At 36.7% G+C, this 27,890-nt stretch overlaps 2 protein-coding genes across 6 annotated transcripts; one reads left to right on the top strand and one right to left on the bottom strand.

Moving 5' to 3' along the window:
• The first annotated feature begins 7,784 nt into the window (after window positions 1-7,784).
• LOC137717357 (glycosyltransferase BC10) lies at window positions 7,785-10,495 on the top strand. Of its 2 annotated transcripts, XM_068456689.2 has the most exons (3): window positions 7,863-8,144; window positions 8,506-9,106; window positions 9,563-10,495. In XM_068456689.2, exons 2-3 carry the CDS (start codon window positions 8,576-8,578, stop codon window positions 10,199-10,201), a joined length of 1,170 nt encoding a protein of 389 aa, XP_068312790.2. In that variant the 5' UTR covers window positions 7,863-8,144; window positions 8,506-8,575; the 3' UTR covers window positions 10,202-10,495. The 2 variants fall into 2 exon arrangements, with proteins under 2 accessions (XP_068312789.2, XP_068312790.2); XM_068456688.2 differs by having other exon boundaries at window positions 7,785-9,106.
• A 7,941-nt stretch (window positions 10,496-18,436) lies between these two features.
• Window positions 18,437-26,065, bottom strand: LOC137718034 (uncharacterized). Of its 4 annotated transcripts, XM_088698777.1 has the most exons (9): window positions 25,834-26,065; window positions 25,681-25,736; window positions 25,330-25,555; window positions 24,160-24,503; window positions 22,320-22,364; window positions 22,139-22,214; window positions 20,809-21,178; window positions 18,948-19,025; window positions 18,437-18,666 (listed from the first exon to the last, which is right to left on the bottom strand). In XM_088698777.1, exons 5-9 carry the CDS (start codon window positions 22,348-22,350, stop codon window positions 18,613-18,615), a joined length of 609 nt encoding a protein of 202 aa, XP_088554903.1. In that variant the 5' UTR covers window positions 22,351-22,364; window positions 24,160-24,503; window positions 25,330-25,555; window positions 25,681-25,736; window positions 25,834-26,065; the 3' UTR covers window positions 18,437-18,612. The 4 variants fall into 4 exon arrangements, with proteins under 4 accessions (XP_088554903.1, XP_068313656.2, XP_088554901.1 ...); XM_068457555.2 differs by lacking the exons at window positions 22,139-22,214; window positions 22,320-22,364; XM_088698775.1 differs by lacking the exons at window positions 22,139-22,214; window positions 22,320-22,364 and having other exon boundaries at window positions 25,200-25,555.
• Window positions 26,066-27,890: the final 1,825 nt, after the last annotated feature.

Here is a 27,890-nt window from a genome sequence, read left to right on the forward strand (position 1 = left end):
ACTGTCCGATCTTAAAAAAGAGGCAATTCAGATTATTTAAATTAGATTCAATGGTTTCTATTAACTTATTTTACTGGTTCACTTCACACAAATTAAATACTCTGATCTCTTTTTTACACAAACCAAAGATTCAGATTTTCTAATCCTGAGCCTCCAAACACTAAAGATTCGAAGAGAATCCAAATTCGCACATGAGTTCTTTTATACATTGACTTTAGGCTTGGACAGCTCACCAAGGCCTAAAATAGCCGGATTGACCAGGGTTTTTTTTTTTTTAGGGAAGGTGGTATTTCTGTACGGAAAGCCAAATAAGATCCTAATTCTATTTCGTAGTCGGAACACTTTGACCACTGTTTTAAAGGAAAAAATTCTTGCACTTGACAGCTATTTCATTACATATCTATGGTTTGATTCTTAAAAGTAATTTTCACTAACATAAGCTACACAAAATTAACCGCATTTAGATGTTTTTTTCTGTACTTTTTTTTTGGTTTTTGAATTCAATAACAAAACTTTTTGTGGTTGAAGAACCTCTTAATCTCATCCATAACGTTCTATTAGAATCAATTTTAAGCATAAAATTTAAATTTGATACTCTATATGGCACTTTGAGATATCTTAAAATTTGGCCTAATTGGATAAATGGTCATGGTGGTGATAAAGTATTCGGAAGATAGCCAATGTAGTAAAAAAATTCGGATTTAAACCCTTGTGGCGAAGTTCGTTAGGAATTAAGCCCAAAATTAAAATTTTCGTTAGTTTCACCGTTAAGTTACTTTTTCTTTTTCAATTAAGGGGAATTTGCTTCAGGGGTTTGTCAATTCTAGAATGCCAGAAAGTAATACTAGCTGCAAAGCCAGGTGGAGAACCTTTGCCTGAGAGTCTTCTATGGCTACTTTTAATCGGAAAGGTTCTGGTGATAACTTCGGTGTTGGTGGTGTCAACAGCTTCGGCAGCCCTGATGCTCCATTTGTTTGGTTTTAGTTGAGAACAGAAAGGTACTAGGAAAAATAAAAGCCCTTTCTCTGTTTTATTGTGCAAATTTCAGTTTCTTTGGTTTTAGTTGAGAAATTGTTACATAAAACCTCAACACACACACACACTCTTGAGCTTTTTCAAGTACTCATAAGAAATTTTGAAGTGAAATGGGGCAGGGTGTTTTGCTGCTCTATTAATAAATCGATTGGAGCTATTCGAATAAAAAAAAAAGTGCAAACACATGGAGGCAACAGTCAAATTGATTTCAAATTTTGGTTGGGTGCTTTGTAACTAGCAATGGCAGTGGAGGAAATTTGGTTGTTGAGTGTGGAGTTATGGCTAATGAAGTTAACAGAAATTTTGTTTTTGGGTTTAAATCATAATGGACTTCACCACAAGGGTTTAAATCCGAAAATTTTGTTATTTTTAATAAACTGTAATTGATATTCTAAAAATCTTACATAAAGTCTATTACATCAATTAAGTAGCAAAAGCAAGTAAAACAGATGGTCAGCATTCCCCAACAAAATATAAACTTATTTGGAAACCTCTTGTAAACATCCAAAAACTGAATCTGGTTCAAATGTGGTGCAATCTTTTGGGCATAAATGGAAAATATGCCACTTTGGTAGAACCTTAAGATGTTAACTTATGAATTTTTTTTGCAATGTATATGGAATAAATATTTCATTTCCATACCTCTTAACTGTTGATTTGTTAAATCTAAATATAAATCTAAAGGTATTTGGATCTAAATAAGATAACTTAGGAATTAAAAAAAAATCGACGGAGAACGAAAAAAGAAGAAGAAAAGAAATAGAAAATGATACGATCGGTACGTTATTACATATTGACTACGAAGAATATTGCTAACAAGGTAGCGACTATATCCCACTAAAGTCGCTAACTTCATACCGATCCATTTTTTCAATTTTAACTTCCTTTTTCAGTTTTTTATTTTTTTATTTGTGTGTGTCTGTCTGTTAATGTTTCTTTTGTTTCTCTTACCATAACAACAAATTATCATATTCATGTTCTTTAAAATATATTTTTTCGTGCAAAATCTATTATAATTCATATTTAAACACTTTAGATCAACGATTTAAAACCTAAATCTAAAGATATTTTTCTATTTTTTAACTACTTCAAATCATGAAGTGGTTTGCTTTTGCATTTTAAGATAAAACTCGTACCTAGTTAAATTTTATTCTTGGTTTTTTATACACGCAATATTGAGAGGAAAGAAAATTGAACTCATGGATCAGAACTGTTTATATTATGGATCAATCTATAAAGATCGTCTCTGCAAAAAAAATAGATTAAAACTAAGATTGTTTAGTCATCGAACTGTATAAAAAGTTAAAAACAGGTGAACGGAATTGGTAAAAGCATTACGAACCATCCATTTATTTGCTACAATAGATTGACTAAACGACCTTAGTTTTAATTCATTTTGTATAGAGACGATATTTACAGAATGATGTACAATATGAACAATTCTGATCATAAGCATGAAGCTTTGTGATTCGAACACAAATTTTTTTTAATAAGAATCTTACTCTTAAATAGCCAAATATTATTCATTACATTCGTTTTATCCGAGGACTTAAATCTTGTGCAGCTCCTTAGTAAATGATATAACTGCCCATAAATAATTAGTAAAAAAAATAGGGAATTGTTATTAGCATTCCAAAAATTTCATTCTACACTTCAAACTTTCTATATTAGGAAAGAAAAATATATTTATGAGGAGTGTAGAATGAAAATTTTAAAGTGTCAATAACACTTCCCAAAAAATATTGTAAAAACTTAACAAAACCGTTGTAAAAAGAATCTAAGCCGTTGCACAAAACGACTCCATTTTGTCAAGCGAACAGATTTAGCGCGGTTCCGCGTGACCCAAGTCACCTCCATTTATTACCAATCCCGCCACTCTCTGGTACAAATTCACACAGTTACACAGTAGAGAGAGAAACAAGAGAGTGAGAGAGTAGCTTGACGTTTACTCCAAGAATCCAAAAATGGGAAGTTCTTGCTTCAGATCTCCGCCTAGCTCAAGATTTTATTTGTTTAATTTTATCACTATGTCGGTTAAAACCGACAGTGGGTTGAATACTTTATATTTTAATTGCTACTTTATGTCAGTTTCATCTGCTATCATGTCAGAAGCGCACGTCACTTTTAACCGACGTAATGTTCAGTGTCGTTTTTAATCGACGCTGATTACATAAATTAGAGTTATTGTCGGTTTTTGCTTCGCCAGTGATAGCCTAAAAATTTTGGTTTTAATAAATTGTAATTGACACTCTAAAAATCTTACATAAAATCTATTACATCAATTAAGTAGGAAAAGCAAGTAAAACAGATGGCCATCATTCCCCAACAAAATATACACTTATTTGGAAACCTCTTGTAAACATCCAAAAACTGAATCTGGTTCAAATGTGGTGCAATCTTTTGGGCATAAATGGAAAATATGCCACTTTGGTAGAACTTTAAGATGTTAACTAATGACTTTTTTTTGCAATGTGTATGAAATAAATATTTCATTTCCATACCTCTTAACTGTTGATTTGTTAAATCTAAATATAAATCTAAAGGTATACGGATCTAAATAAAGTTACTTAGGAATAATAAAAAAATCAACGGAAAAAGAAAAAAAGAGAAAAGAAATAGAAAATGATACGATCGGTACTTCATTACATATTCACTTCGAAGAGTGTTGCTAACAATATAGCGACTATATCCACATAAAGTCGCTAGAATCATACCGATCCATCTTTTCAATTTTTTTTCAGTTTTATTTTTTTATTTTTTTATTTTTTATTTGTGCGTGTTAATGTTTCTTTTCTCTTACCATAATAACAAATTATCATATTCATGTTCTTTAAAATATATTTTTCCTTGCAAAATCTATTATAATTCATATTTAAACACTTGATATCAACAATTTAAAACGTAAATCTAAAGATATTTTTCTATTTTTCAACTAGTTCAAATCATGAAGTGGTTTGATTTTGCATTTTGAGATAAAACTCGTTACCTAGTTAAATTTTATTCTTTGTTTTTTATACAAGCAATATTGAGAGGAAAGAAATTTGAACGCATGGATCAGAACTGTTTATATTATGGATCATTCTATAAAGATCGTCTTTACAAAAAAATAAATTAAAACTAAGGTCGTTTGGTCATCGAACTGTATAAAAAGATAAAAACAAATGAACGGAATTGGTAAAAGCATTATGATATCCATTTATTTGCTATAATAGATTGACTAAACGACCTTAGTTTTAATTCATTTTGTACATAGACGATCTTTACAGAATTATGTACAATATGAACGGCTCTGATCATAAGCACGAAACTCTGTGATTCGAACACGAAATTTTTTTAATAGGAATTCGTACTCTTAAGTAGCCAAATATTATTCATTATATTCGTTTTATTCGAGGACTTAAATCTTGTGCAGCTCCTCAGCAAGTGATGCCAGGCAGTTCGCCCCCGTGATGATTTTTTATTTCAGAGGTTTTGTACCTGTGAACTTTGTACTTGTTGGTGCCTGGAGAGCTGAGTCTGTAAGTTTCTCTTCCTCAAACGCAACTTTCAATCGTATAACTATAGCATATCGAACGAAAATTTCTCATTGTACTTCAGGGGCCGGAAAGTGCCTTCTGTAGGGCCTGTACCTCCTATGAACGTCAGCACATATGTATAAAAGTCTTGCTATTTGGACAACATTCTACTGACCACATTGCTGAAACGGTGTCCCCTATTAAAGATGTGTCAGTAAATGTGGTACAAATAACACTATTTATCTGTTGAATACTTTCGTTATTCGCCTCTTAACTTCAGTGCTTAAGCGTTAAGGATTGAATTATCACCAAATTTATTTGTCTTTGCATCCTTTATGTCAAATTAAACTAGTGTTCATTTCTTTTGTAGCCAAGTGGCATAAATTTTGAGCACATTGACTTGTCGGCAGGGAAGTTTGTTGGGTATGATGTGGAGTACCCAGTTATGATTTCTAATCGTCAGGCTGCTTTTGTGTTTGGGTCTTTTATGCCATCTGAAATTCGTCGTGGTTTTAAAACTTGGTATGTGAAGCTAACTGTTCATCTGTGCATAAGATAAAACTTTAGAGTTAATGTTGCGGAACGTTACTCAGTTGTAAAATGATATAGTTACGTAGATACGGCATGTTATGCTGTTAAAATTTCCAAATGAATGCATGAATAGTTCTACGATTCTACTTCTCTTGAGTAGTTTTAACTGCTTGTTTGTTTTGAGCGTGGTTGGATGGGACTACACCTTGCCAGCGGCTTCGACTATAAAAGCCTATACTTGGTTGTTTTTGACAGTCCATGGAGCTGATGCACAAGACAGACTTAGTTGTCTTACACATATTTCTGTGATGTATTTATTTCAAAATGTATTTATCTGTTGTGTTGTGTGCCCCATTTCCGTGGATTGTAGTAATACTATGTGATGGTGTGACGGGTGACAGATACACAAATTCTTCTCGTGATTTGGGTTCGATTTGCGAGTGAAGGTGGGGCTGACATGGTTTCTGATATACCACCTTCTCCATAGAGTCCAGTTTCTCCAAATCATGAGACGAAATTGTAGGAGTCCCACTTGGGCCTACAGTCTATATACAGCCTTTCCTCTATCACCATCGCTAGTAAGCACACGAGCGATTTAAAACTATCCGATCTTAACAACGAGGCAATTCAAATTATTTAAATTAGATTTAATGGTCTCTATTAACTTATTTTACTAGTTCATTTCACACATATTAAATACTCTGATATTTTTTTTTTCACACAAACCAAAGATTCAGATTTTCTAATCATTAGCCTCCAAACACCAAGATTCGAAGAGAATCCAAATTCGCACATGAGTTCTTTAATACATTGACTTTAGGCTTGGACAGCTCACCAAGGCCTAAAATAGCTGGATTGATCAAAGGCTAATCTCTAGGTAAAGCCTGATTTGAGGTCGCTTTTTTTAAGGGAAGGTGGTATTTCTGTACGGAAAGCCAAATAAGATCCTAATTCTATTTCGTAGTCGGAACACTTTGAGCACTGTTTTAAAGGAAAAAATTCTTGCACTTGACAGCTATTTCATTACATATCTATGGTTTGATTCTTAAAAGTATTTTCACTAACATAAGCTACACAAAATTAACCGCATTTAGATGTTTTTTTTCTGTATTTTTTTGGTTTTTGAATTCAATAACAAGACTTTTTGTGGTTGAAGAACCTCTTAATCTCATCCATAACGTTCTATTAGAATCAATTTTAAGCATAAAATTTAAATTTGATACCCTATATGGCACTTTGACATATTTTAAAATTTGGGCTAATTGGATAAATGGTCATGGTGGTGATAAAGTATTCGGAAGATAACCAATATGGTAAAAAAACTTCAGATTTAAACCTTTATGGTGAATTTTGTTAGGAAATTTTCGTTAGTTTCACCGTTAAGTTCCTTTTTCTTTTTCAATTAAGGGGAATTTCCTTCAGGGGTTTGTCAATTCTAGAATGCCAGAAAGTAATACTAGCTGCAAAGCCAGGTGGAGAACCTTGCCTGAGAGTCTTCTATGGCTACTTTTAACCGGAAAGGTTCTGGTGATAACTTCGGTGTTGGTGGTGACAACAGCTTCGGCACCCCTGATGCTCCATTTGTTTGGTTTTAGTTGAGAACAGAAAGGTACTAGGAAAAATAATAGCCTTTTCTCTGTTTTATGGTGCAAATTTCAGTTTCTTTGGTTTTAGTTGAGAAATTGTTACATAAAACCTCAACACAACACACACACACACACACTCTTGAGCTTTTTCAAGTACTCAGAATAAATTTTGAAGTGAAATGGGGCAGGGTGTTTTGCTGCTCTATTAATAAATCGATTGGAGCTATTCGAATAAAAAAAAAAGTGCAAACAAATGGAGGCAACAGTCAAGTTGATTTCAAACTTTGGTTGGGTCCTTTGTAACTAGCAATGGCAGTGGAGGAAATTTGGTTGTTGAGTGTGGAGTTATGGCTAATGAAGTTAACGAAAATTTTGTTTTTGGGTTTAAATCATAATGGACTTCACCACAAGGGTTTAAATCCAAATTTTTTTACCACAGAGGCTCCCTTCCAAATACTCTATCACCATGAGGACGATTTATCCAATTAGGCCTTAAAAATTTTGCTCCCCACTTGATGTATCAAATTAAATTATTGTAATAAATGTTTAAAACAAAAAACAATAGTAAAAGTAATAAAATGCATTTAATAATCAATTAAAAAAAGATTTGAAGTCGCTGTCAATTTTGCGTGTCAAATGCCAATTCATATCAGACCACATCAGATTTGACTTTTTGGTTAAAAAACATTATTGCTGCTTTGTTTTTTAACTATCCAGGTCTCCATTGAAGATGCTCTTAAGTGTTTAAATAACAATACTTATCATAAAAATCCTTGAATGTCATTGGAAAGACGCATTTTTCGCCCATTTACCAATCATAGACAAAAAATACGTTCTCTTTGGTACAATTTTTTTTTTTCTTTTCCAAATCCTCCATGGTACAATTTTTTAAACAGAAAAACAGTATTATTTACATTAAAGGATGTGGAAATGGTCTAAATCTCATAATGAACGAGATATAATAATGTGATTTAAATTCGCATTTGTACAAATTTAGCTACTAACATTGTTTTTAATGACAAAAGTTATATATTTGTGTCTATCTCACATTTATTTCTTTGATTTGTTACCATTAAAACTTATATATTTTTCACCTCTGCCATCTCAAAATTTACCCAAAATATACACACAGGCAACTCGATCAGGTAAGTTAGTTCTTCCCACCCGACAAACCGATCCCATCTCCTTCTCACTCGCCTCGTGTGAGGAGAATCACCAAAATTCAAACATAATAAACTCTCTTAAAATCTCAGAGATTCCTCTTATCTTAAATCTCACACAAAACGCACACTCTCAAATAATTCAGACAACCTTTGTTGCTGTCCCTCAAGTCTTCTCTGCGTGTCCGCCTTCTCATGTTCTTCATCGAAGTGACCACTTCTCGTACTCTCGGGCGCAATCCAAGCGGTGAAGTTTAAGGATCCAAACCCTCCTTTCATGTCCTTCAATTCGGCCTCCAACCTTTTACAGTCACATGGTATGTCATGCTTCTTTTCTGGTGCATAAGCAGTTCGATTCGTTTAACATTCGATCCCAGCTTAGATTCTTGTTTTAAGCTATGACCTTGATTTATCGACAACCCATGTGAAAAAGTCAAGATTTTTATGCAGCATGTGTTGAGTTTAGATCTTGGGATGCTGTAGAATTAGTTTTCAGATCTGCCAACATATAGTTTTTGCTTAGTGGGGTTGTAATTTGGGAGAAAACTGAGTAATTTCGATTGGAATATGGTTAATTTTAAGTCCAGTTTACTATCTGTGATGCGAGTTGTGATTTTGGACTCTGCAATTTGTGCTGGTTTGAGAGAAGTAAGTTCGTGTCGAAAATTTTGATCTCAGACACTTGGAGGTACCCTGTAGAAATCAGAAGAGTTGAGGAATTTGATTCTGGTGGGGTGTTTTTATCGGGATGCAGAACTTGCAAATGAGGGTTGTGCCAGTGGAGGAAGGGAAGGATGCCGGTGTTAGTAGCAGCCGCCCAAGCCAGACGAAGGCCTTGCCGATAAGGCTACTTCAGTTATTCGCGCTGTTTCTGGTTTTCTGTATTACTTTCTCAGTCATTAGCATATACACAATTCGGCATTTTGGAATCAATGGCGTGATGACAACAGTCGCGGCCTCTTTCCAGCCGTGCCCTGAGGAACCAAAAGGTTTGGATCGATGGATTAAGCCGCCATCAAGTGTTAAACACACAATGAATGATGAGGAATTGTTGTGGAGGGCTTCTTTTACGCCTAGGATAAAGAAATATCCTTTTGAAAGGGTACCAAAGATTGCATTTATGTTCTTAACTAAGGGGCCGTTGCCGCTGGCACCCCTTTGGGAGAGGTTTCTGAAGGGACACGAAGTGCTTTATTCAGTCTACGTTCATTCACTACCATCGTTTCAACCCCATTTTAATCCTTCGTCGGTTTTTTATGGGAGACATATTCCAAGCCAGGTATGCACCTATCTATGTAATATCGAATCCGTTTATGATATTCCATGTTCTACTAAAGATTCTGCAATAAGTGCACAATATGTGTTTTTGGGTTTGGTATTCGTTCAATATCTTTTCTTCTTTCAATGGTTTCTCTGGCGTTTTCTTTTTGCACATCTTGATTTTCTCCGTGGTGAGCACACACACCCCGGTTGCTTGCATTAGGGTGTGTATCCAAAGCTTAAAATGTAACGAAAATGGAATGTGTCCCTGCAAGAGGTGGTAATTTTTCGAGATCACCAAAGAAAGGGTTAAATCTGTGTATTGGTAGAAAAGAGGCAATTCAACTTTATCACATTTGGATGCACAGTGATGTAGGATACCATCTCCGGGGGAGGGAAAACGTTTTAGATCTGGAAATATGTAATGCAATATCTCTAATATATCAGCTAAGAGTTTTGGTGTTCCCCTGCGCAGGTTGCTGAGTGGGGAAGAATGAGTATGTGTGATGCCGAGAGAAGACTCCTTGCTAATGCATTGCTTGACATATCCAATGAACGGTTCATTCTTCTTTCTGAATCATGCATTCCGCTCTATAATTTCAGTGTCATTTACCACTACTTGATGAAGTCCAAGTACAGCTATGTGGGTGCATTTGATGACCCCGGGCCATATGGAAGAGGACGCTACAATGACAACATGGCACCTGAAGTGAAAATATCCAAGTGGCGTAAGGGCTCTCAGTGGTTTGAAGTTAACCGAAAGCTCGCCATCACCATTGTCGAGGATACAAAATTTTACCCCAAATTTAAAGAGTTCTGCAGGCCCGCATGTTACGTTGATGAGCACTACTTCCCCACCATGCTAACCATTGAAGCTGGGAATTCTTTAGCAAATAGAAGCATCACTTGGGTAGATTGGTCAAGGGGTGGTCCTCACCCGGCTACCTTTGGAAGAGCGGATATCACCGAGGAATTTTTGAAGCGAATTTTTGAGACTCAACGTTGCACTTACAATGACCGGAACTCTACAATCTGCTTTCTTTTCGGAAGGAAGTTTGCTCCAAGTGCCATGGAACCTCTTTTGCATTTATCACCAAAGTTTTTGGGCTTCTAAGTTACGAGTTTCTAACAGATAAACCCTCATCCAAATCGACTTCTGGAGCCAAACGAGCGTGCGAAATTCGACCGGTGTGTATTACTCGTTACCATAAATTCAACCTCAGTTGTAATGTTTACTAGTTTGGGGTGTCACTTGATAGCACTTTGGCAAACTATACTGTTTAAAACAGTATCAGATGTACAGAGAAGTAGGCGCCCAATTTAGCTTTGGCATTCCACATTTTTGTATTGAGAATTTGATATCATACATACACTGTATTTGAAATAACATTTTCTTGATTCTGTTCTCTTTTTTCTGTGCGCATGAATCATAGCATATGCTACCAGTGGCGTGGCTATGATTTTTAAATAATGGGATCATAATATCAACTAAAAAGCTTCATTGTGCCATTTCGTTAAGCACCTAGTTGGCAACTGCCAATTCCTATCAGCATATGCCAAATGTTATGCCAACATAAGTAGACAACTATTATTATTTGTAAAAGTTTATCGAGGGTGGCTGCAGGATACTATGGAGAAATGTTGAAGATTGCCAACGCTTTTCAACTAAATATTTCATACAAGAAGAGAGAAAACGAAGACAAATATGATAGAAGAAAATAAAATAAGTAAGAGGAGAAGGTTGAAGTTTGGTTTGTCTTAGCAATTTATAGATGTCAAATATAATACACAGACAAATATACGTGGGTTTTTAGAGTTATTAGAGTCAATAACAACTAATGACTCTATGTTGAATTTGCCACTATATACGACAGTCAGACGCTCACAATTCACATGCCTATGAGTGATTGCTAGCAATAAATCTATATAGCTTGATGAGTAATATATAATTTCTCTATATGCGTAGGCCATTAGAAAGCGAACTAGGATCTGCAAGATTCTACTTTGATCCGCCTATGAACCTTGGTTCACGCTCTACATATCTTATTCTTTCAAGCTTTCTCGAGTCACCCTAACGTAACGGCTAAGAGAACTTGGCTAACTTCGATCAATTCCACGACTTTCCATCCTTCTTGTGTTGTGGGATGTGAGTCATCAGTTCTTTCCACCGCCTGATAGTTTATTCTCGAGGCTCGTAGTATTTTTTACTGCGTTGGAGAAAAATCCAGTTTTGTTAGGTGCAGGACCAAACCTCGTCATTTCGATGTGACCAACAAAGAATATGTTGGGCCCACACAAGACCCATTACCCTCTGGATACGGCATGGAATGTGGAAGAAATTTCGGAAAAGCCTTGGAGCACATTAATGGACCTCAAACCCATTTAGTTCCACTTTCTTTTTGGTACACCAATTCTTTTTCTTTTTCCTTTAATTTTTAGGAAAACCGACTTGAAAACTTTGAGTTTTAACAATAAAGATAAAATAAAGGGTAAAGTGAATAGTACCAAGATTGACTTTTTAGTGTAAAAATGTGGTTTTTTGTTAAAGTGAACCGTACCATGGGCTTTTCGTTAAAACTCCCTTAATTTTTTTGGAGTCGCATCGCTAATTAATATTACAGTCTAGTCATATTTCTTTTTATTTGTATGCAAGAATTCTTAGGTTCGATTTTTATTAAAGGTGAATTTGAACGTAACATAATTTGAAACCGAAGATGGACTGCCATGTAACATAATTTGAAAGCATGAAATAAGCTCCAATCACAGTGTCATTCCTACGTGGATTACCATCAAGAGTGTATGTTTTTAATTTTAATAGCAGATAAAGATAAATCAATTAAACAGAATGACAACAATCACAACGATAACCAATATAATCGAACAAGAGAGCTTTATTTACCACAGACGGAAAATACCTAATCTAAATTAAAAATATATATAACTTTGAAACCTAACCCTGTAACAGCATTCGTCACAATTTGATTGAGTATCGTCATCACACTTACAATATCAAGTAATATATATATATATATATATATATATAGAACAAAGTACGAACTCGTAGAAAACTTGGTCTTCAACAACTCAACTACCTCTAAAAGCAAAGTTATTTATTTATTTTTCTTTTTTGGTAAGCTGTACAAATTTATTTCTTTAAATTGAAAACAAACTTACACTATGTTTAAATGAGAAAAATAAACTTGAAATTTTGATAAAAGTCAAATTTTATAAATTAACGTGCACTTATTCTCTCGGTTGAATTCATAAACATTTTGTGTGAGAAAAAAAACGTGAAATTTGGAATCTTCAATTTTCAAGTTTAAATTCCATATAAACAAGTTTCATTTATGAGTTTCCATGAGTGAGAGATTAAAAAAGCAAATTATGTTTCAAATTTTATTGTTCTTGTAAGTTAATCAAATAAGAAAATTCACAAATTCTACAAAATAAAATTCGATCGTTTTAAAATTTCTTCATCAAAACAAAGTGTTAGCAGTCCTACATTCCTTTATTATTTCATATGTAGACAATCATAGGCCATCCTATGACGAATGTGAACATAAAAATGCCACACCCCATCACCTGTAAGGGTACTATAGTAAATTCCACTCATGCATGTGCGCCCCTCAACTTCCAAACAAATGATGCCAAGCGAATGTTCCGGTAGCAAGCAGAACCAAATCTCCACACTACACCTGTCGCATCTTTTTCTATGCGATTCAACACCCTGTCGTTTTCTCACTTCCCACGTGTCGGCCACCCATTGGCCGCCGAGTTGTTACGCAGAAAGTCGGGCAATTCTACGCTGTAATCCCTCTGATGCCGTATTGTGGGCCCTTTTTTTTTTCCTATTTAAATTAAAAAAAGGGAAACAAATAAAAAACCAGTAATTCTTACCGCGGAAAATATTACAGTTTCTTCCTTTTCCGCGTGCTTCCACGCGCCCATATCCTTCGTCAATTTTGCGGAGTCACCTGATTCGGTGCGTGTAGAATCCGATGCGCGCGAGTAAGATTCATACGCGCGTCACTGTAAAAATACCCGGAATATATTCTCCCCTTGGACTAAAACAAGAAAACCCCTGACGTTAAGGTATGACCGAATACGTCGTCGTTTAGGTTTTACTGTAATTGCCAGGAAAGTTAAAACGACCCACGCGTGCACAAATGAATTCACATGCCACACGCGATGTGTTTAATAGTGGGGCCCACAGAAAAAATGTGGCTGAATTGCAGCATTAGCGCCGTAGTTTATTCAAATTTTCACTCTCTTGCCTTTGATGTTTCTTTTTACACATTCGTCCTTTAGTTTCATTGTGTTAGCACTTAGAACCAATTGTTTACAAAAAATAATTTCCACCGCCACTCTTTTCTTTTTCTCTATCCTAATTTACTAGAAGTTTAAAACAAAGAAAAATCAAGTAATGTATATAAACAAATATATATATATATATATATATATATTGAAGAACAAAACGGACTGATAGTAAAAATTTTGCATCGAACCCGATATGAATGGCAGTCTAACTTATGATCTTTCATTTAAAAGTGAAGTGATTAACACTAGATTACAGTACTGAGCAAGAAAGATAAAACTTTTGCAAAAGAATAAATGAAAGCCAGGTTAAATGACAGATGAGACTGAAGTGAAAATTATACGAATATGTGTTGAAAGAATTAAAATTAAGGTAAATTCCAGGGCTATCAGAGAAATTACTGAAATTCTGACAAAATTTACCATATTAAGCAATGTGAGCTGTCGCGCCGTACCAATAACAATTGGCCAGCCTGTTTCCAACGGGCAGCTGCCCGACCTGCCCGCCACTCCCCGCAAAAAACACCAGCTATAAATACATTCACTACGGCCACTTTCTCCCACCTCTCATCTCAAACACTTTGTGCTTTCAGTCTCTCTACGTCTTCAAAAACCCTAGATTCCCGAAAGAACACAGAGGTCCAAACCCTATCAACAATGGCAGTCTCAAAGGCATCATCCGTCCTCGCTCTCGTGGCGGTCCTCTTCGCCGTCCTCTCCGCCATCGGCGCCGCCCAGGACTCTCCGGCTCCCAGCCCAACCTCCCCCGCCGCATCCATCTACCCCTCGTTCGTCTCCGCCCTCGTCGCCGCCGTCGTCACTCTGGCCTTCGGATCTGCGCTCAGGGTTTGAGGTCTCGGTTGCTGCTTGTCTGGATGTGGCTGTGTAGAGCGGTTTGGGATTTTATGATTCGTTTTGTTTGATAGCGAGTGTCGTTTTAGTAGCTGGTGGTTATGGATCTATAGGGATTTCGTTTACATATGATGGATTTTATTATTATATTATTGCTACTGTGATGGATTTCTGAGTATTATTATGAGTAAATAATTCATTAATTTTATATCGTTTATCTAATTTTCTTCTTTCTTCTTCTAATTCCCTGTTCGATGAGTGTGATTAGCTTTTGATCTCTCAGTTTAATCTCTTAATTTAATTTTAATTTTAATTTCATGATAATCTTGCAATTAAAATTTGCAAATTGGAGTTGCAGACTTCTCAGATCTGTATTAAGACTTCTCAGATCTGTATTAAGTTTATTTATTCCAACATAGAGAGCGATATTTCCAGCTGCAAAAATAAAAATAAAATAAAACATGTCTTTTTATTTGTCAAAAAAATAAAATAAAAGTACACCACATGGAATGTTGTTTTTCAATTTTGTGGGCACCGACGATTAAAATTATTTTCTCTGGCTGAGAAATATAAATCCTGAAAAAATAAAATGCATCAAGAAATTCTTGTGGTCAGTTCCAATTGATAACCTCATGCATAGAATTTGAACTCAGGAATAAGGTTCTAATTAACATTTTGTCAAATGATGTCGGTATAATTTTTGTTGTCATAATTTAGTATCGTCGTTTTTTAACAAACGATATTATTAGATGATTAAATTGTTAGTTATTATAAGCGAACAAACGATATCATTAGAGGATTAAATTGTTAGTTATTATAAGCGAGAAGGACGAGCAGAGTGCGTGGAAATGATTGCATTTTGCACTACAATAAAACGTCATTTGAATACAAATTTTATTTTGATGTATACATCACGGGTCATCCTCCATCCTTCCGATTGACATGAGTAGGTGACGAATATTTTGAAGTGCGCATAACAATTCTTTCAAAATTCGAATAACTTCCGCTGTACTTTGTGGCTGATACAATTAACGTTGGAATATGCCGTTGAGAACCAGTTCGATGATGGGTAGTGGGTCACGCTCAGAGAGCAGATGTTATTCCTAATATTTGATTATTTTCGTAATGGCATAATTATGTATTTTTAAATTGAGATTAAGAACTAAATCACAATGGTGAATGTAAATATGAACCGACCTAATGCATGTGAACTTTTACTACAGTGGTAAAGAGGAGTATTATTCTTGTACCACGGTATGAGTGCGAATTTCATCAGCTCTTTAATTTAGCATCTAATCTAACCAATTCGACAAAAAAAAAAAAAACAGAATAATATGAACCGACCTAATAATTGAACTCCCCCATATTCTTCCCTTTGACCTCCACCATACGACTCATGTTTTCTGTCGTGGATATAGTAAAATGGGGAAAATACGGTTGGTAGGATACCGTTGAAATTGTACATTGCGTTAAGAAATAAAATTATTACTAACACGTCTTCCTAATGACATAAAATGCCAATTAGAGATGCCACGTTAAATTTAATGTGACATTGACAAATCCTCATATTTGTTGGCCCTTCAATTTCCTAATGACTAGGTCCTTTTCGCCTAATTTTCAGTTGTCATTTTCTTAACAGCTGCCTATCAAGTATATCCTTAAGAAAACTATAACCACATCTACCATTATCATCAGGTGGTCTAATGACTAGAGACGAATTTTAGGCTCGTATGTTACACGACACAATATAGGTTCGATTTGTGGCGTTGGTGAATGGCACGATCCTGGTTAGAAGGGCTGAAATGCCTCTGTGAGTCTTCTCGACTCTCGAAATGGTGGATACCGTGGCGAAGTCACTAGCTGATGCCCGTTTTAGAAAAGAAAAAAGAAAACTATAACCACGATAGCATTAGAATGTATGTGATTTTTTTACTAAAATATTGTCATGTGATACAATATTTCATTTAAATTACAACACACATATTTATTTTTTATTAATATATTATTTTATACGTGAAACCTATCAACATATTAGCAGTGGCGGATGCACATTGGGACCAAGGTGTTCCCATGATCACTCGGAGTCCAGAACATATACATGTGTATTTCTTTTGAGGACCCTTCGAATATTTTGTGCGAGACTCTTTTGTGTCCACCAAGTGTTTAATGTAATGCATGCCAGGCATATATCGGCAGCACTCGACACGTTGTGTCAAGAGGACTCGACAAATTCTCTACTCATCAAATTGCTTTGGCATATGTCAATATCTATTGACATGTGCGCAACATGAGTCGGCTGACGACAACAAGCCCACCAAGCGTTTGACAAAATGCCTCAGTGAATAAACTAAAACTTTTTTAAGCGCTTCACACTTTGTTTCTATTAAAAAACTAAGACCTTTAATATTGAGACCCCCTAATATTCGAATTCTAGATCCGCCACTACATACTAGTCTATCTATAGTAAAATGATCACATTACGTGACAGTAAACGGGTATGCAAACACAAATTTCTCCATCACAAAGCCAGGAGAAAATTGCCCACATCGTGAGAGCGATTCCATTGTCAATGAGGACCATGATTCATGAGCACTCAACCAACCAAAGCGCACACTCCCCATGACCCATTTACGCATTAACCAAGTTGTCAATTCAATGCAATAGTCAATTGGTCCACTTAGCTGTTATTTAGTTGAAGAAGTATTGTAAGGTGGACTAATACAACATGGTTATAGGATCACAATTTAGCATGCATCATGATAATTACAAGAAGAAGATGAATGACACTTACCTGCACCAATTGGAGACATGGTGGCTTGAGTTCATAGGTTGTCTTCTACTTCTAGTACTTCAATAATATCTCTTTGCTATATGAATAGGGTCCAACGTATCTTAGAGATTAAGCGTATGGAAGCAGGAACTTAACCATAGTCTTTATATCATTAGAGTTTAATCACAGTTGGCCTATTATTGGTTGTGAAAATCAAACCCTACCCTATCACTTAAGTGATTGAGTCCTACCATGATTCTATATCTTTGTAGCGGAACCTATTAGATTTCTTTGAGGTCAATTGCAAAGGTTGAGACTCCATAATCCTTATTTCACTAGGACTATCAGATTACTTATGATGTTAACAACTCGATAAACAAGTGACTTACAACACAAGTAATCCAGTACATCATTCATTGGCATTCACAACTTTACAAGTATTACGTTCGACTCACACGAATAAGATAACGATAAATTTGTAGTGAATGTCATACTTAATTGTTGTAAAAGTGGTTTTGTAAATATCATATCGTTTATTAAAAAAAAAAAAAAAAGGTCATCAATTCAACGGCCAACCACATGAGGGCTTTCATGCAGTGAAGAAACTGATGAAGGGATGCCCACCCTCAATTATTCTCTTCTTCAATTTTTTTCCGTCAAACAATTAAGTTCAAGAAAAGCTAAACAACATCGACATCTCTTTGTCACTCAATCTTCATCAAAGACCACCGGGAGGTGGATATCCGAGTTGGTTGTGACAACTCATGAAGAAGAAGAACATCTGAAAACCTATATGTTTTTAGTGAAGCGACACTGTTATTTAGAAAAGTATAAAGTTAGTCATTTGTGCTTAAAATAATAAATGGCCTATTAACGTTCCATCCTTCCAATGGTTTTATAAATTGAAGCTCCCGACCCTATACATATATGATTAACTATTTGTTTTATTGACTATAACAATGGACCAAAACACACAATTAAAATAGCACTAAAGGGCGGAATGTGTGCTAAGCACACATTAGTATGAGTCGGTCAAGTGCTCGACGAAACGTCTAATTCAAAAAATTGAAAAAAAAAATATTGGCACCGCGTGTGGTTAGAATCCCAATGAACTAACTTTCTAGCTTCACCCCTACTTGCTGCAATACTATTGTGGCGGCATCTCAAGTTTCGCTTGTAGGTAAGCTTCTCTCTAAACACATTGGTGACTCACATTCTCTAATGCATGAACACCTCATTGTGAAACCTAAGTCACTCCTACGCAAAACCAAACCGTCCAAGCTTTGTCACTACCTTTCTTTTCTAACTTGCATGACAAGTGAACACAAAAATTGTGTAAAATCCCTGGTAGAAGCTTTCGCAACGGGTGTTCGGGAGTTTCAGACCGGAATCGAAAAATGGAAAAACACAGTATACACAAACGGAAATAAAATCCGTTCATTATTTCCGATGGTTGAAAGGTGGAAGATTTACAAAGTTCTAACATTTTCTCATACCTTCAAAAGGAAGGCAAAAAAAGAAGAAAAGAAAGAAAAAAAACGTAACACAAACCCTATAACTCTACATTAGTAGATGGCTAGAAGCTCGTTTTATTCAGAGTCCGACTCCACCACATTGCCCATTGCCTTTAACCCTCTTGGTCTCTGCATCATCAAAAAAGTAAGATTACTAAGCAAATAATGAATATCAATCCTCGAAACTAGAGAAATTTGAGTAGGGCAGCTCGACCAATTAGATTAGCGTTTAGACATGCATTCTCACAAACGAACAAACCCCATTGTACACCCTCCGGCCCTAAGTACGTATAACTTCCAATGCACACGGACCTACTGTTTGTGAGAGTGGCCTAACCACCGCGTAGGCGTGTACCCTACTTTCTCCCGAAATTGAAGAAAATTGCTTGAAATATAAGATAATTGAATACCTTTTTCGAAATCTTCTTCTCCCGGACCTCATACCGTTCCAGCGTCAAATCACAAAGCCAAGCTCCCGGGCTTACAAGCTATTAAACATAAATACACAAAAATAATGAGGAATTAGATTAATCTTCCAGCTAATCACATTTCATGGCCTTCATGTTTATAACGTAAAAAACCAGAGGTCAAGTCAAAGCAAAAATACAAAAGCAAAAGGGTTAGGCTTTTGCTGTACGCAACGGGCAAAAGTAGCATAGGCTTTTCTGATAAGCACTTTTATCTGTTTGGAATCTAAAAAACAGATTAACAGTACGTTGGTGCTTTTGTGTTCGGAGGAGCGTTCTCACTGCATTTGGCAGTGCGGTCCAAGCCGGACAACAGTCAGGTGCACGTCGCCACCCAACTAAGTATGAAACTTAAAAGTACCTATATGCCCTCCACACGAACTATATTTACCAAAAGTAACAGGCGCAGAGTCTTTTGGACCAATATGCCCCTCTCTGTCTTCTAAAAATTAAGGCCCACGACCTTTTAAAAGTCAACCACTAACTAAATCACGTGCGTACACGTGGGAGGCCACGCACCGTCCAATCACCACACCCACCCACCACCACCATCTATTGCCACGTCCACTCCTGATCCACTTTATGAAGGTTCTAGAAATTCTTACATCTTAACCGTTCATCGTATATCGTGCGATCAGTTTCTGTGAAGTATTATGCTTAATTTTAAATAATTTTTGACCGCACGATACATATTGAATGGTTAAAATGTGAGAATTTCTAAGATCCTCACAATTTGGATCCGGATGGGATCCAATTCCGTCTAATTCATACCAACAAGATCCTCTCTAGATCATTTTAGTGAGGATCATGCAGATCCGTAAATCATGTCTGTTTATCGTACATTATGCGATCAGTTTTTATTAAGTACTGTTTACGTTTAATTTTAAATAAAAATATTTAAAATAATTTCAAACTGCACGATGTACAATGCACGAACAAGATTGACGAATTCCAAAATTCTCAAAAACAGAATCCGAGAATCCGGATTCTCTAATTAATATTATTCTAACAATTTATTTGTTATTATTTATTACCGCAAAAATAATTCTTAAGCCCAAAAACCAATAATTCCTCATATTCTTCCACTTGGACAGCTGGCAAACTTTTAGGCATGATTAGGTATAAATTGATGCCTTGGGTGACACGTGTACGTCTGGTTCATGCTGTCACTTTAGCACACTCCTTTTGGCTTTTAGCTAAAACTAAACAATTAAAAAAATAAAATCTAATACCGAAAATGCCACATTATTATTCTATTCCTATCAGTTTAGTCAGAGCAATTTGTATGTCACGGATATCTTGCTAAATAACGTCTCTCGTGTCAATGCAATATGGCTACGTAAACAAAACTTAAAACACCTATCTTTTCTTTTGGAACAAAACCCGACGATGACGATGACGATGACAGTGGACCGATGCCAATATATTCCATGCTTTTATCTTTTACTTTTATTAATTTATATTTTTATTGTACTTAAATGTTTTATTTTCCTTCCAAGTAATATAGAGCTAGTTGTCACAACATTGCATATATACAAATAAGAATCCAACCTCAAGAAGCAATGTAAATTTCTAGCCAAATAAACACAACCATCCGCTATGTTAACGTTGAGGTATTCTAAGTTAATCACGCACAGTTTCGTAGACGAATTACTTTTCTTCTAAATCAAGCAACTAGTAATTAAACTGGGTTTTTGCAATGGAGTTCAAAGCTATTTAAATTCTTAACCATTAATTAAGGAACTAATTAATTAATTACAGATTAAATTATAAACTGTTAGAGAGAGAGAGAGAGAGAGCTTACATTGAGGGTGCGTTGAACGAACTTGGCTCGCTTCTTTGGCCTCTGAGGCAATTTCGACCCTTTGATTGCCATAAAGTCCTCTTCTTTCTCCTTATTGGTCAAAGCAATCACGAACTTCGGCGGCCACACCATCTGTGGCCCCGCCGCCGCCTCTCCGCTCCCCGACGAAGACCCGCCCTTCTTGCTATCGTGCGCTGTGTCCGAAGACGCCGCGGACTTGTTATTGTAATGATTAGTCTCATCATTATGGTGGTGGTGGTGGTTTTTCTTCTCGTGCGCACCCCTGTCGGGCGAGGCAATTCCCCTCAGCCCTCCTACTCCGCCGTTGCTCTGGCCTCTCATGGCAGCAGCGCTCGTAGTCTCTGAGTTTCTGCAGAACCAGATATATAATCAAATCATCAATCAAATAAATGACAGTTTTGCAAAAAGAAAAAACAAATTATATTAAAAAAATGAGAGAATTAAAGTTTGATTGTGTGGCGTGAAATTACGAGATTGACCTCGATCGATCTAGTTCGGTGGGTGCCAGAGTAGGCTACAGAAAGAAATTCTGGGGGGGTTTTGCGTACAAAATGCAGCGTGGTCCTTCTTTGGCTTCGTTGCTTTTATGGTGGGGGGTTGTTTATTTTTTTATTTATTTTTTAAATAAATAAAAAGCCAGATATTTTAGAGAGAGAGAGAGAGAGAGAGAATTCTCAGAAAAGGGCTGTGTGATGTACTGTGTAACGTGCACAGCTGGCTCTACGGCAGGTTTTGGGCCGTTGGATCATAGGAGACTTTTGGGAAGGTTAAGGACACGTGTCGGATGTGGAAAGGGGTAGACCTGTTGCCTGATCCAATCAGGGATCGGACGGCCGACGAGGGGTTGTGCTGTGGGGATTCGGTTATGGGATGGACACGTGGAAAGGGCTTGCCCATTCCATGTTTCCTGAGGCCGTGGAATCAGGGTACCGGTCGTTGTGGATCGGATGCTTTCGTGCCAAAAGACGGAGTGGGAGCTCCGATCCGGTGTGATCGCAGTAGGAAAGAAGAATAATATCATGCCAGAATTATGATCTATTCAAATCAGCTTCAACAATTCCTATGAAAATCAATGACACTAGGGTAAAGGAAAGCATTGGGACGAAGCATGCGCGGATAATCTTCTATCATTGATGTTGTGGGCCATCGTGCCCTGCATCAATGGCTCAGAATCATCCACGCGTACATCGTCCCTATAGCTGAAACTCAGAATCAAGTTACTAGATCTTAATACATCAATTCACTCGACAGACTTGGGTCCACAATCTTAAGATCTAAGTCATGAGAAAAGCAGGAGTCGAACTCTTACCTTGCAAGATGCGAGAGTGTAAACGCTCTTTGTGCGGTTCGAGATCTCTCTCTAAGATCAGTTTTTGATGTGTTTTCTGTTGCACAAAGTGAGTTGTGACTAGATGAGCAACCTATTTATAGTGATTGAGCTACTAGGTTTCCTACAAAGACGAGGAAAGGAGGCGGCCTCATGTACTTACCATGAGCTCTCTCCTCCTGGAACTTACACATCGCTGCACCCCCACCTGACCAATTGGAGAGTGGGTTAACATAAAAACCTCACAGCAAATCCAACCAAAATTCTGTAATTAAAGACCTAATCCTCTCAAAAGCTTGATTAAACTACAGATTAATTAAGCTGCAAAGTATGATTAAGTGAATGAGACCTTCGGAATATAAAACCAGTGGTGTATGGCAAAAAGATCAAATAGAACTTACTCTCTAACTTTATCCAATTGTATATCAATCCTAGCCACTCATATAAGGGAGAAAACTTGGATGGAGCAGTTAGATCACACCAATTCGTGTGCGTTGAGAATTGTACTTAAATTGGTTGAATGATACCTAAAATAATGGGATTCGTTTCTTTGTTTAGTGTGTCTAATCATCCAAGTGATCACATTGCCATACCAAGTTTTTGTCCAACTAAACTGACATAGTTGCACGAAGAAATTACACGAACAACTTTTAAATTGCAAGTGGACTTACTATTGACCATGTCAATAAATCGACCTTACAATTGCTCGTATGTATTCTCACAATTTCGTCAATAAACTTGACTGTAAGTTGACAATCAGATCAACAAAACACTTAGCTTAACAAACCTAAATCACAAAACTTTGATCAATAAATTGTGGATCTAAGATCTGATGATTTGATTGCGCTAATGGACCAAACACGGAAAGGGATCCTCTCCGGATCCCTTATATCTAATCCACCAAGTCCGGATATCCGGACTATTGAAATTTGATCAAACAACTAAAGTTATTGTACCTTTTAAAGTGGACCCTGTTTGTAACCGTTGGATTAAATTTTAAATGCCCAGATCCCCGGACTTTGTGAATTAGGAGGAAGGGATCCGAAGAAGATCTCTTTCCGACCGAACACATAAACCACGAAAACATGACCAAACAAAACTCCACAATTGCAATTGCCTTGTAATTGAAAACTTCACAATTGTTAAGAGTTTTCATCCTTACAACCAGAGTCCGGTATTCAAACATCCCACTCTTAGTTAATAGGATATCCTATCATTTGTATGAAAGGAAAATCTACAATTGTAAACGTAGGCAAAATAACTAAATAAAGGACAAAACCCGAGCATACGGCCCACGCGCCTCTAATTTAAAGGAAAAAAGATTCTTTCGGAATCTACTTTATAGGGATATTAAAGATTTCTACATCTTAGTTGTTTATCGTAAATCGTACGATCAATTTTTATTAATTACTATTTTTATTTAGTTTTTAAATAAAATAAATCAAATAATTTCTGACCGCACGATGCACGATAAATGATTAAGACGTAAGAATCTCTATAATCCCCACAATTTGGATCCGGTTAGGATCCAAATCCAATTTAAAGTGCTAAAACCCAGCATAATAAATGAGGTTCCCTTCGGGATTCTTTTTGTGAGGATTTCAAGAATTTTTTAACCGTGTTCTTTTATTATATATCGTACGGTTATAATTCATGTAGATTTTTTAAATTAAAATTGAACACAAAATATACTTGAAAAAACTAAACGCACGATGTACGATATACGGACACGATTAAAGAATTTTCAAAAGCCTCACAAAAAGGATCTGACGAGAATCCCCATTCCAACACAATCACAAGAAATTTTTTAATGTGCCGGAAATACGATTTGGTACATCAAAAAGGCAATTGGTTGAAATTTATTTTTAAATTTCCAACTAATTATAGTATTATATTTGTGTACCGAACCGTGTTCCGGACATACAAAACTACAGATTAACAAAGAGCAAGAGAACTAAACGACGTCGTGGAGTAGCAAATGGTGAGGGAGTGAGAGTAGTAACCTGAGAATACGCTGAGGTAGCGGTTGCTGGGGAGATAACGGCCGTTGACGGATATTCAAATAGCCGTTACTCGTCTGATTAACGGTGGTGGAAAGGTGATTCGCCGGGTCCTTATCGGGTCGAACAACCCGGCGACTGATGCGGACCGTGGTTCGAGTAACCGGAGGGCTGCTGGAGTCGTCCTTCTCCTTCACCTGGATCTTCATACACCGGAGGCGCTTGCGGTTCCCCCACTGCAAGACGAAATCCGACGTCGTTTGGTGTCGGATTTCAACCGAGGCGGAGACGGAGGCGGATGCGTCCCCACCGGTTCTATCTCTACTGCTGGTACAGTCCCTTTCCATCTGCATTTAATTACCGCGGTTGGTTGGTCAAACTGGTACTTTTACATTTTAACCCGGGGTTAAATTAGAATAAAAGAGGAGAAAAGAGGCCAATAAATAAAAATTCAAACAAAAAAAGGAGTTTATCCAAATAGACGGAGAAGATGAAGATCCAGAAAATGCAGGGAAAGGACAAAGCATTAAAATTTCATCCCCTGCCTTGTTCTTTTTTTTTCTTGCTCTCAGTTTCCCGGGAAACAAACAGAAAGTTTCCTACTTTTTCTGGTGTTTGAATTTCTGAAAAACTGATGGAGGAGAAGAACATAAGCATCGGAGTTCGAACTGGTAACAAAAAACTCGAAAGATTGGTGGATTTTGACAGAAAGGGCCGTTTCTTTCAATGCTGAAAAAAAAGTAACGACAGTCGATGGAAATTACCCAGACAAAAAAAAGAGAAGAATTAAACAAACAAAAATGAGAAGAATAAAACAAAATCTTCACCAAAATTAAGGTGAATTAGTTGCAGAAAACTGGAAATTCGACAGAACCCAGAAGGAGAAATTGAAAGAGGATACGAATCCGGAGATGGATTCAATTAAAGATGCAGAGAGATTGAGATTTTATGAGAGAGAGAGAGAGATAGAAGGAATTGTTGAATTTTTCAATGGGAAAGCTTAAATTCTGTTGTAAAATCCAAAACCAGAGCTAGAAACATACAGATTGCTTCGACTCGATCGAGATGACGAGAAAAAGAAGAAAACAGGTGGAATTCACATCCGCCAGTAAAATCCAAAGACGGAGACTTTGGTTCATCTCTGATCTGTGAACCGGAAGAAAGAATCCTCACCTGTAATGCTCAGATTCCGCAACCACCTACAATCCTGAATTTGCAGAAGAAAGTTTGCTTCTTCTGAGAAAATCTTGTTCTGCTCGGCCTATGAGACTACGCAAATCGCAAATCTAGAGCCAAAAGTCGACGAAATGATCGGAGCTCAGAACTTGTCTCCCTGACACTCATGAATCAACGAGTTGAGATTTCTTGAGAAAACGGGTCAAATCTCTCCGAAATGCGCCTGCGAAACCGAAACCGAAATCAAAACCAAACGATGAATTAGAACAGCGAAATAAAACAAAACAACGAATTTCTTCGCCGTTTCTCTGCCAATCCCAGTGAAATGAGATCGGGTGTTTTAATTACCGAACGAAATCGCAATCGATTTCCACTTCGGAAACTCTTCGGATGTATCTGCACCACTGAAATTACACCAGAAAAACAAAAACCCAAGTTAATTTTCCGAAATTAGATTCCATTAAACCAGCAAAAATGGAGTTCTGTTCTCAAAATTCAAACCTCTCCAAGCTCCACAAACTCAGAGGAAAAAGCTTCGATTAGATCCTCAACATTCACACAGTCCAGGTCTACGAATTCGAATCCAAATACCCAATACAAAAAGCAAATGAAAATCGAAGGCCAAAACTCTAGAGAGAGAGAGAGAGAGAGAGAGAAAGTTAGAGAGAGAAAGCTACGTTCTTCTTCTTCTTCCTCTTCTTTCTTGCTTCTGGTTTTTCTGATGAAACGAAATGAACTCTCGCCTTTCAAACCAGTTTTTATAGCAAGCCCGTCACTCCCTCCGTGACACATCGACCGTCCAACGCCGAGCGCCCTCCACCCTTCCGCAATCCAACGGCTCCCGCGTGTCGCTCTCTTAAACCGTCAGCTCCGTCTCTTTTAAACCCGGTTACGTCGTTACGTCGTTCTTATGAGCCTTCATTTCTTCACGTCGTTACTTGAAACTAACAGAATCTTCTGCGCCGTTAAGTTCCAATTATTTACAATTTCCAAGGAAATAAATTTTTTTCTGTACCTTTATTTTTAATTTTCTCTGGTGAACCGGGTTCGGTGGCGTTTTCGTTTGGGTCATATAGATGTACTCAGAGTGAGATAACTATGGTTAAATTTTAACCGGGGTCGTGGGTTTAACATTATCAGAAAGTTTCCCGGAATGTCCGGTTGCCCTGATCGACAGTACACCGTATGCAAGCCGGCCTTTAAATGTTGTGGGTGCGGCTTTTGACCAAATGCAATTTTTGAATCTTGAGCGTCCATCAAAAATAATAAATTAGAAAAAGATCTTGAGTGTCGGTTCTGCCACCTTTGATCAAATGCGCCAAACGGTGTTTAAATTGAGTGATTATTTTTACAAATATGATTTTTAGTGACGATAAAGAGTAAATAAATTCAATTATGATGTGTGTAATTCAATTTTTAGTGGCACGCTAATCTTATGTTGAGAGATAAATAGGGTTTTCCGTAGAAAAAACACAAGCATTATTCTTTTACCTACGAAGTGGTTACACACCCATTTCGAGTTCAGTTTGTGAACCGCGGAACAATGGTGCAATGCATTAATAATAGTTTTACATTCACGGATTTTGATAAGCTCATTCGACCACGTTTGATTGCAAGCATGGGAGTGATTTAAGACCTTTAATTTTGGGGCTCGAAATTGTGCATGTAACTTAGCGTAACATTAACTATAATCTATAGTATAATAATAATGATGAAAATTGAGAAATTCGAACTTGAAAATTTTTCCAGCATTAAAAAGAAAGTATAACTAGACGAATAATTAGGTGTGTTTGTATCGTACTTGCTCAATCGCCAAATTACCAAGTGCCAGTCAACTTCATACCTTTAAGGGCCTACTGAGAGGTTCATGCTGAGGCACCGCTGTCGAAGCACAAGAGTTTCCCTCTACCCAGGAGGGCAATCATAGCATGACACATGTCAATGGTAGAATAGAGCTCATAGAGTTCCACATCGATTGCGGACGAAAGTTGGAGACTTTTCTCAACTATAAAAGAAGATTATTCTCCTACAATGAAATCCCTAATGTCATTACTGTATTTAAACTAGTCTTTAGAACTCACTAATGATAATTATGCTTAAACGTATGTATTTGTGTAAACCCTTCACTATTAATGAGAACTCATCTACTACGTGGACGTAGCCATATTAGGGTAAACCATGTACATCTTGTGTTTGCTTCCCTATCTCTATCTCTTTACACATCATCATCACTAGGTGACTGGCACAATCGAGTGAATGTCATTAACTTGACACTTTATGTTGTTCCAAAGTCTTCACTGATTTTGTGCATCAACAAGATGCATGCAACTTAGCTAACATCCATGGATGGAACCACCATAGGCTTAGAGGGGGCAGATGCCCCCACTTAGTTCTTCATTTTTTTTTTCTCACAAAGAGTCTCCTTATCATTTCTCTTGGTATCAATATGATTGACTTCTCCAACAATGATTCCAAAGTGTTTTGTATAAAAAAAACTTTATGGATTACTATATAAGTGTTTTATTTAGTAAAATTTTTAACTTTTTAATTGTGACTTT

Source organism: Pyrus communis, chromosome 8 (assembly GCF_041283825.1).
Source record: "Pyrus communis isolate YQ-2024b chromosome 8, ASM4128382v1, whole genome shotgun sequence".
NCBI lineage: Eukaryota > Viridiplantae > Streptophyta > Magnoliopsida > Rosales > Rosaceae > Pyrus > Pyrus communis.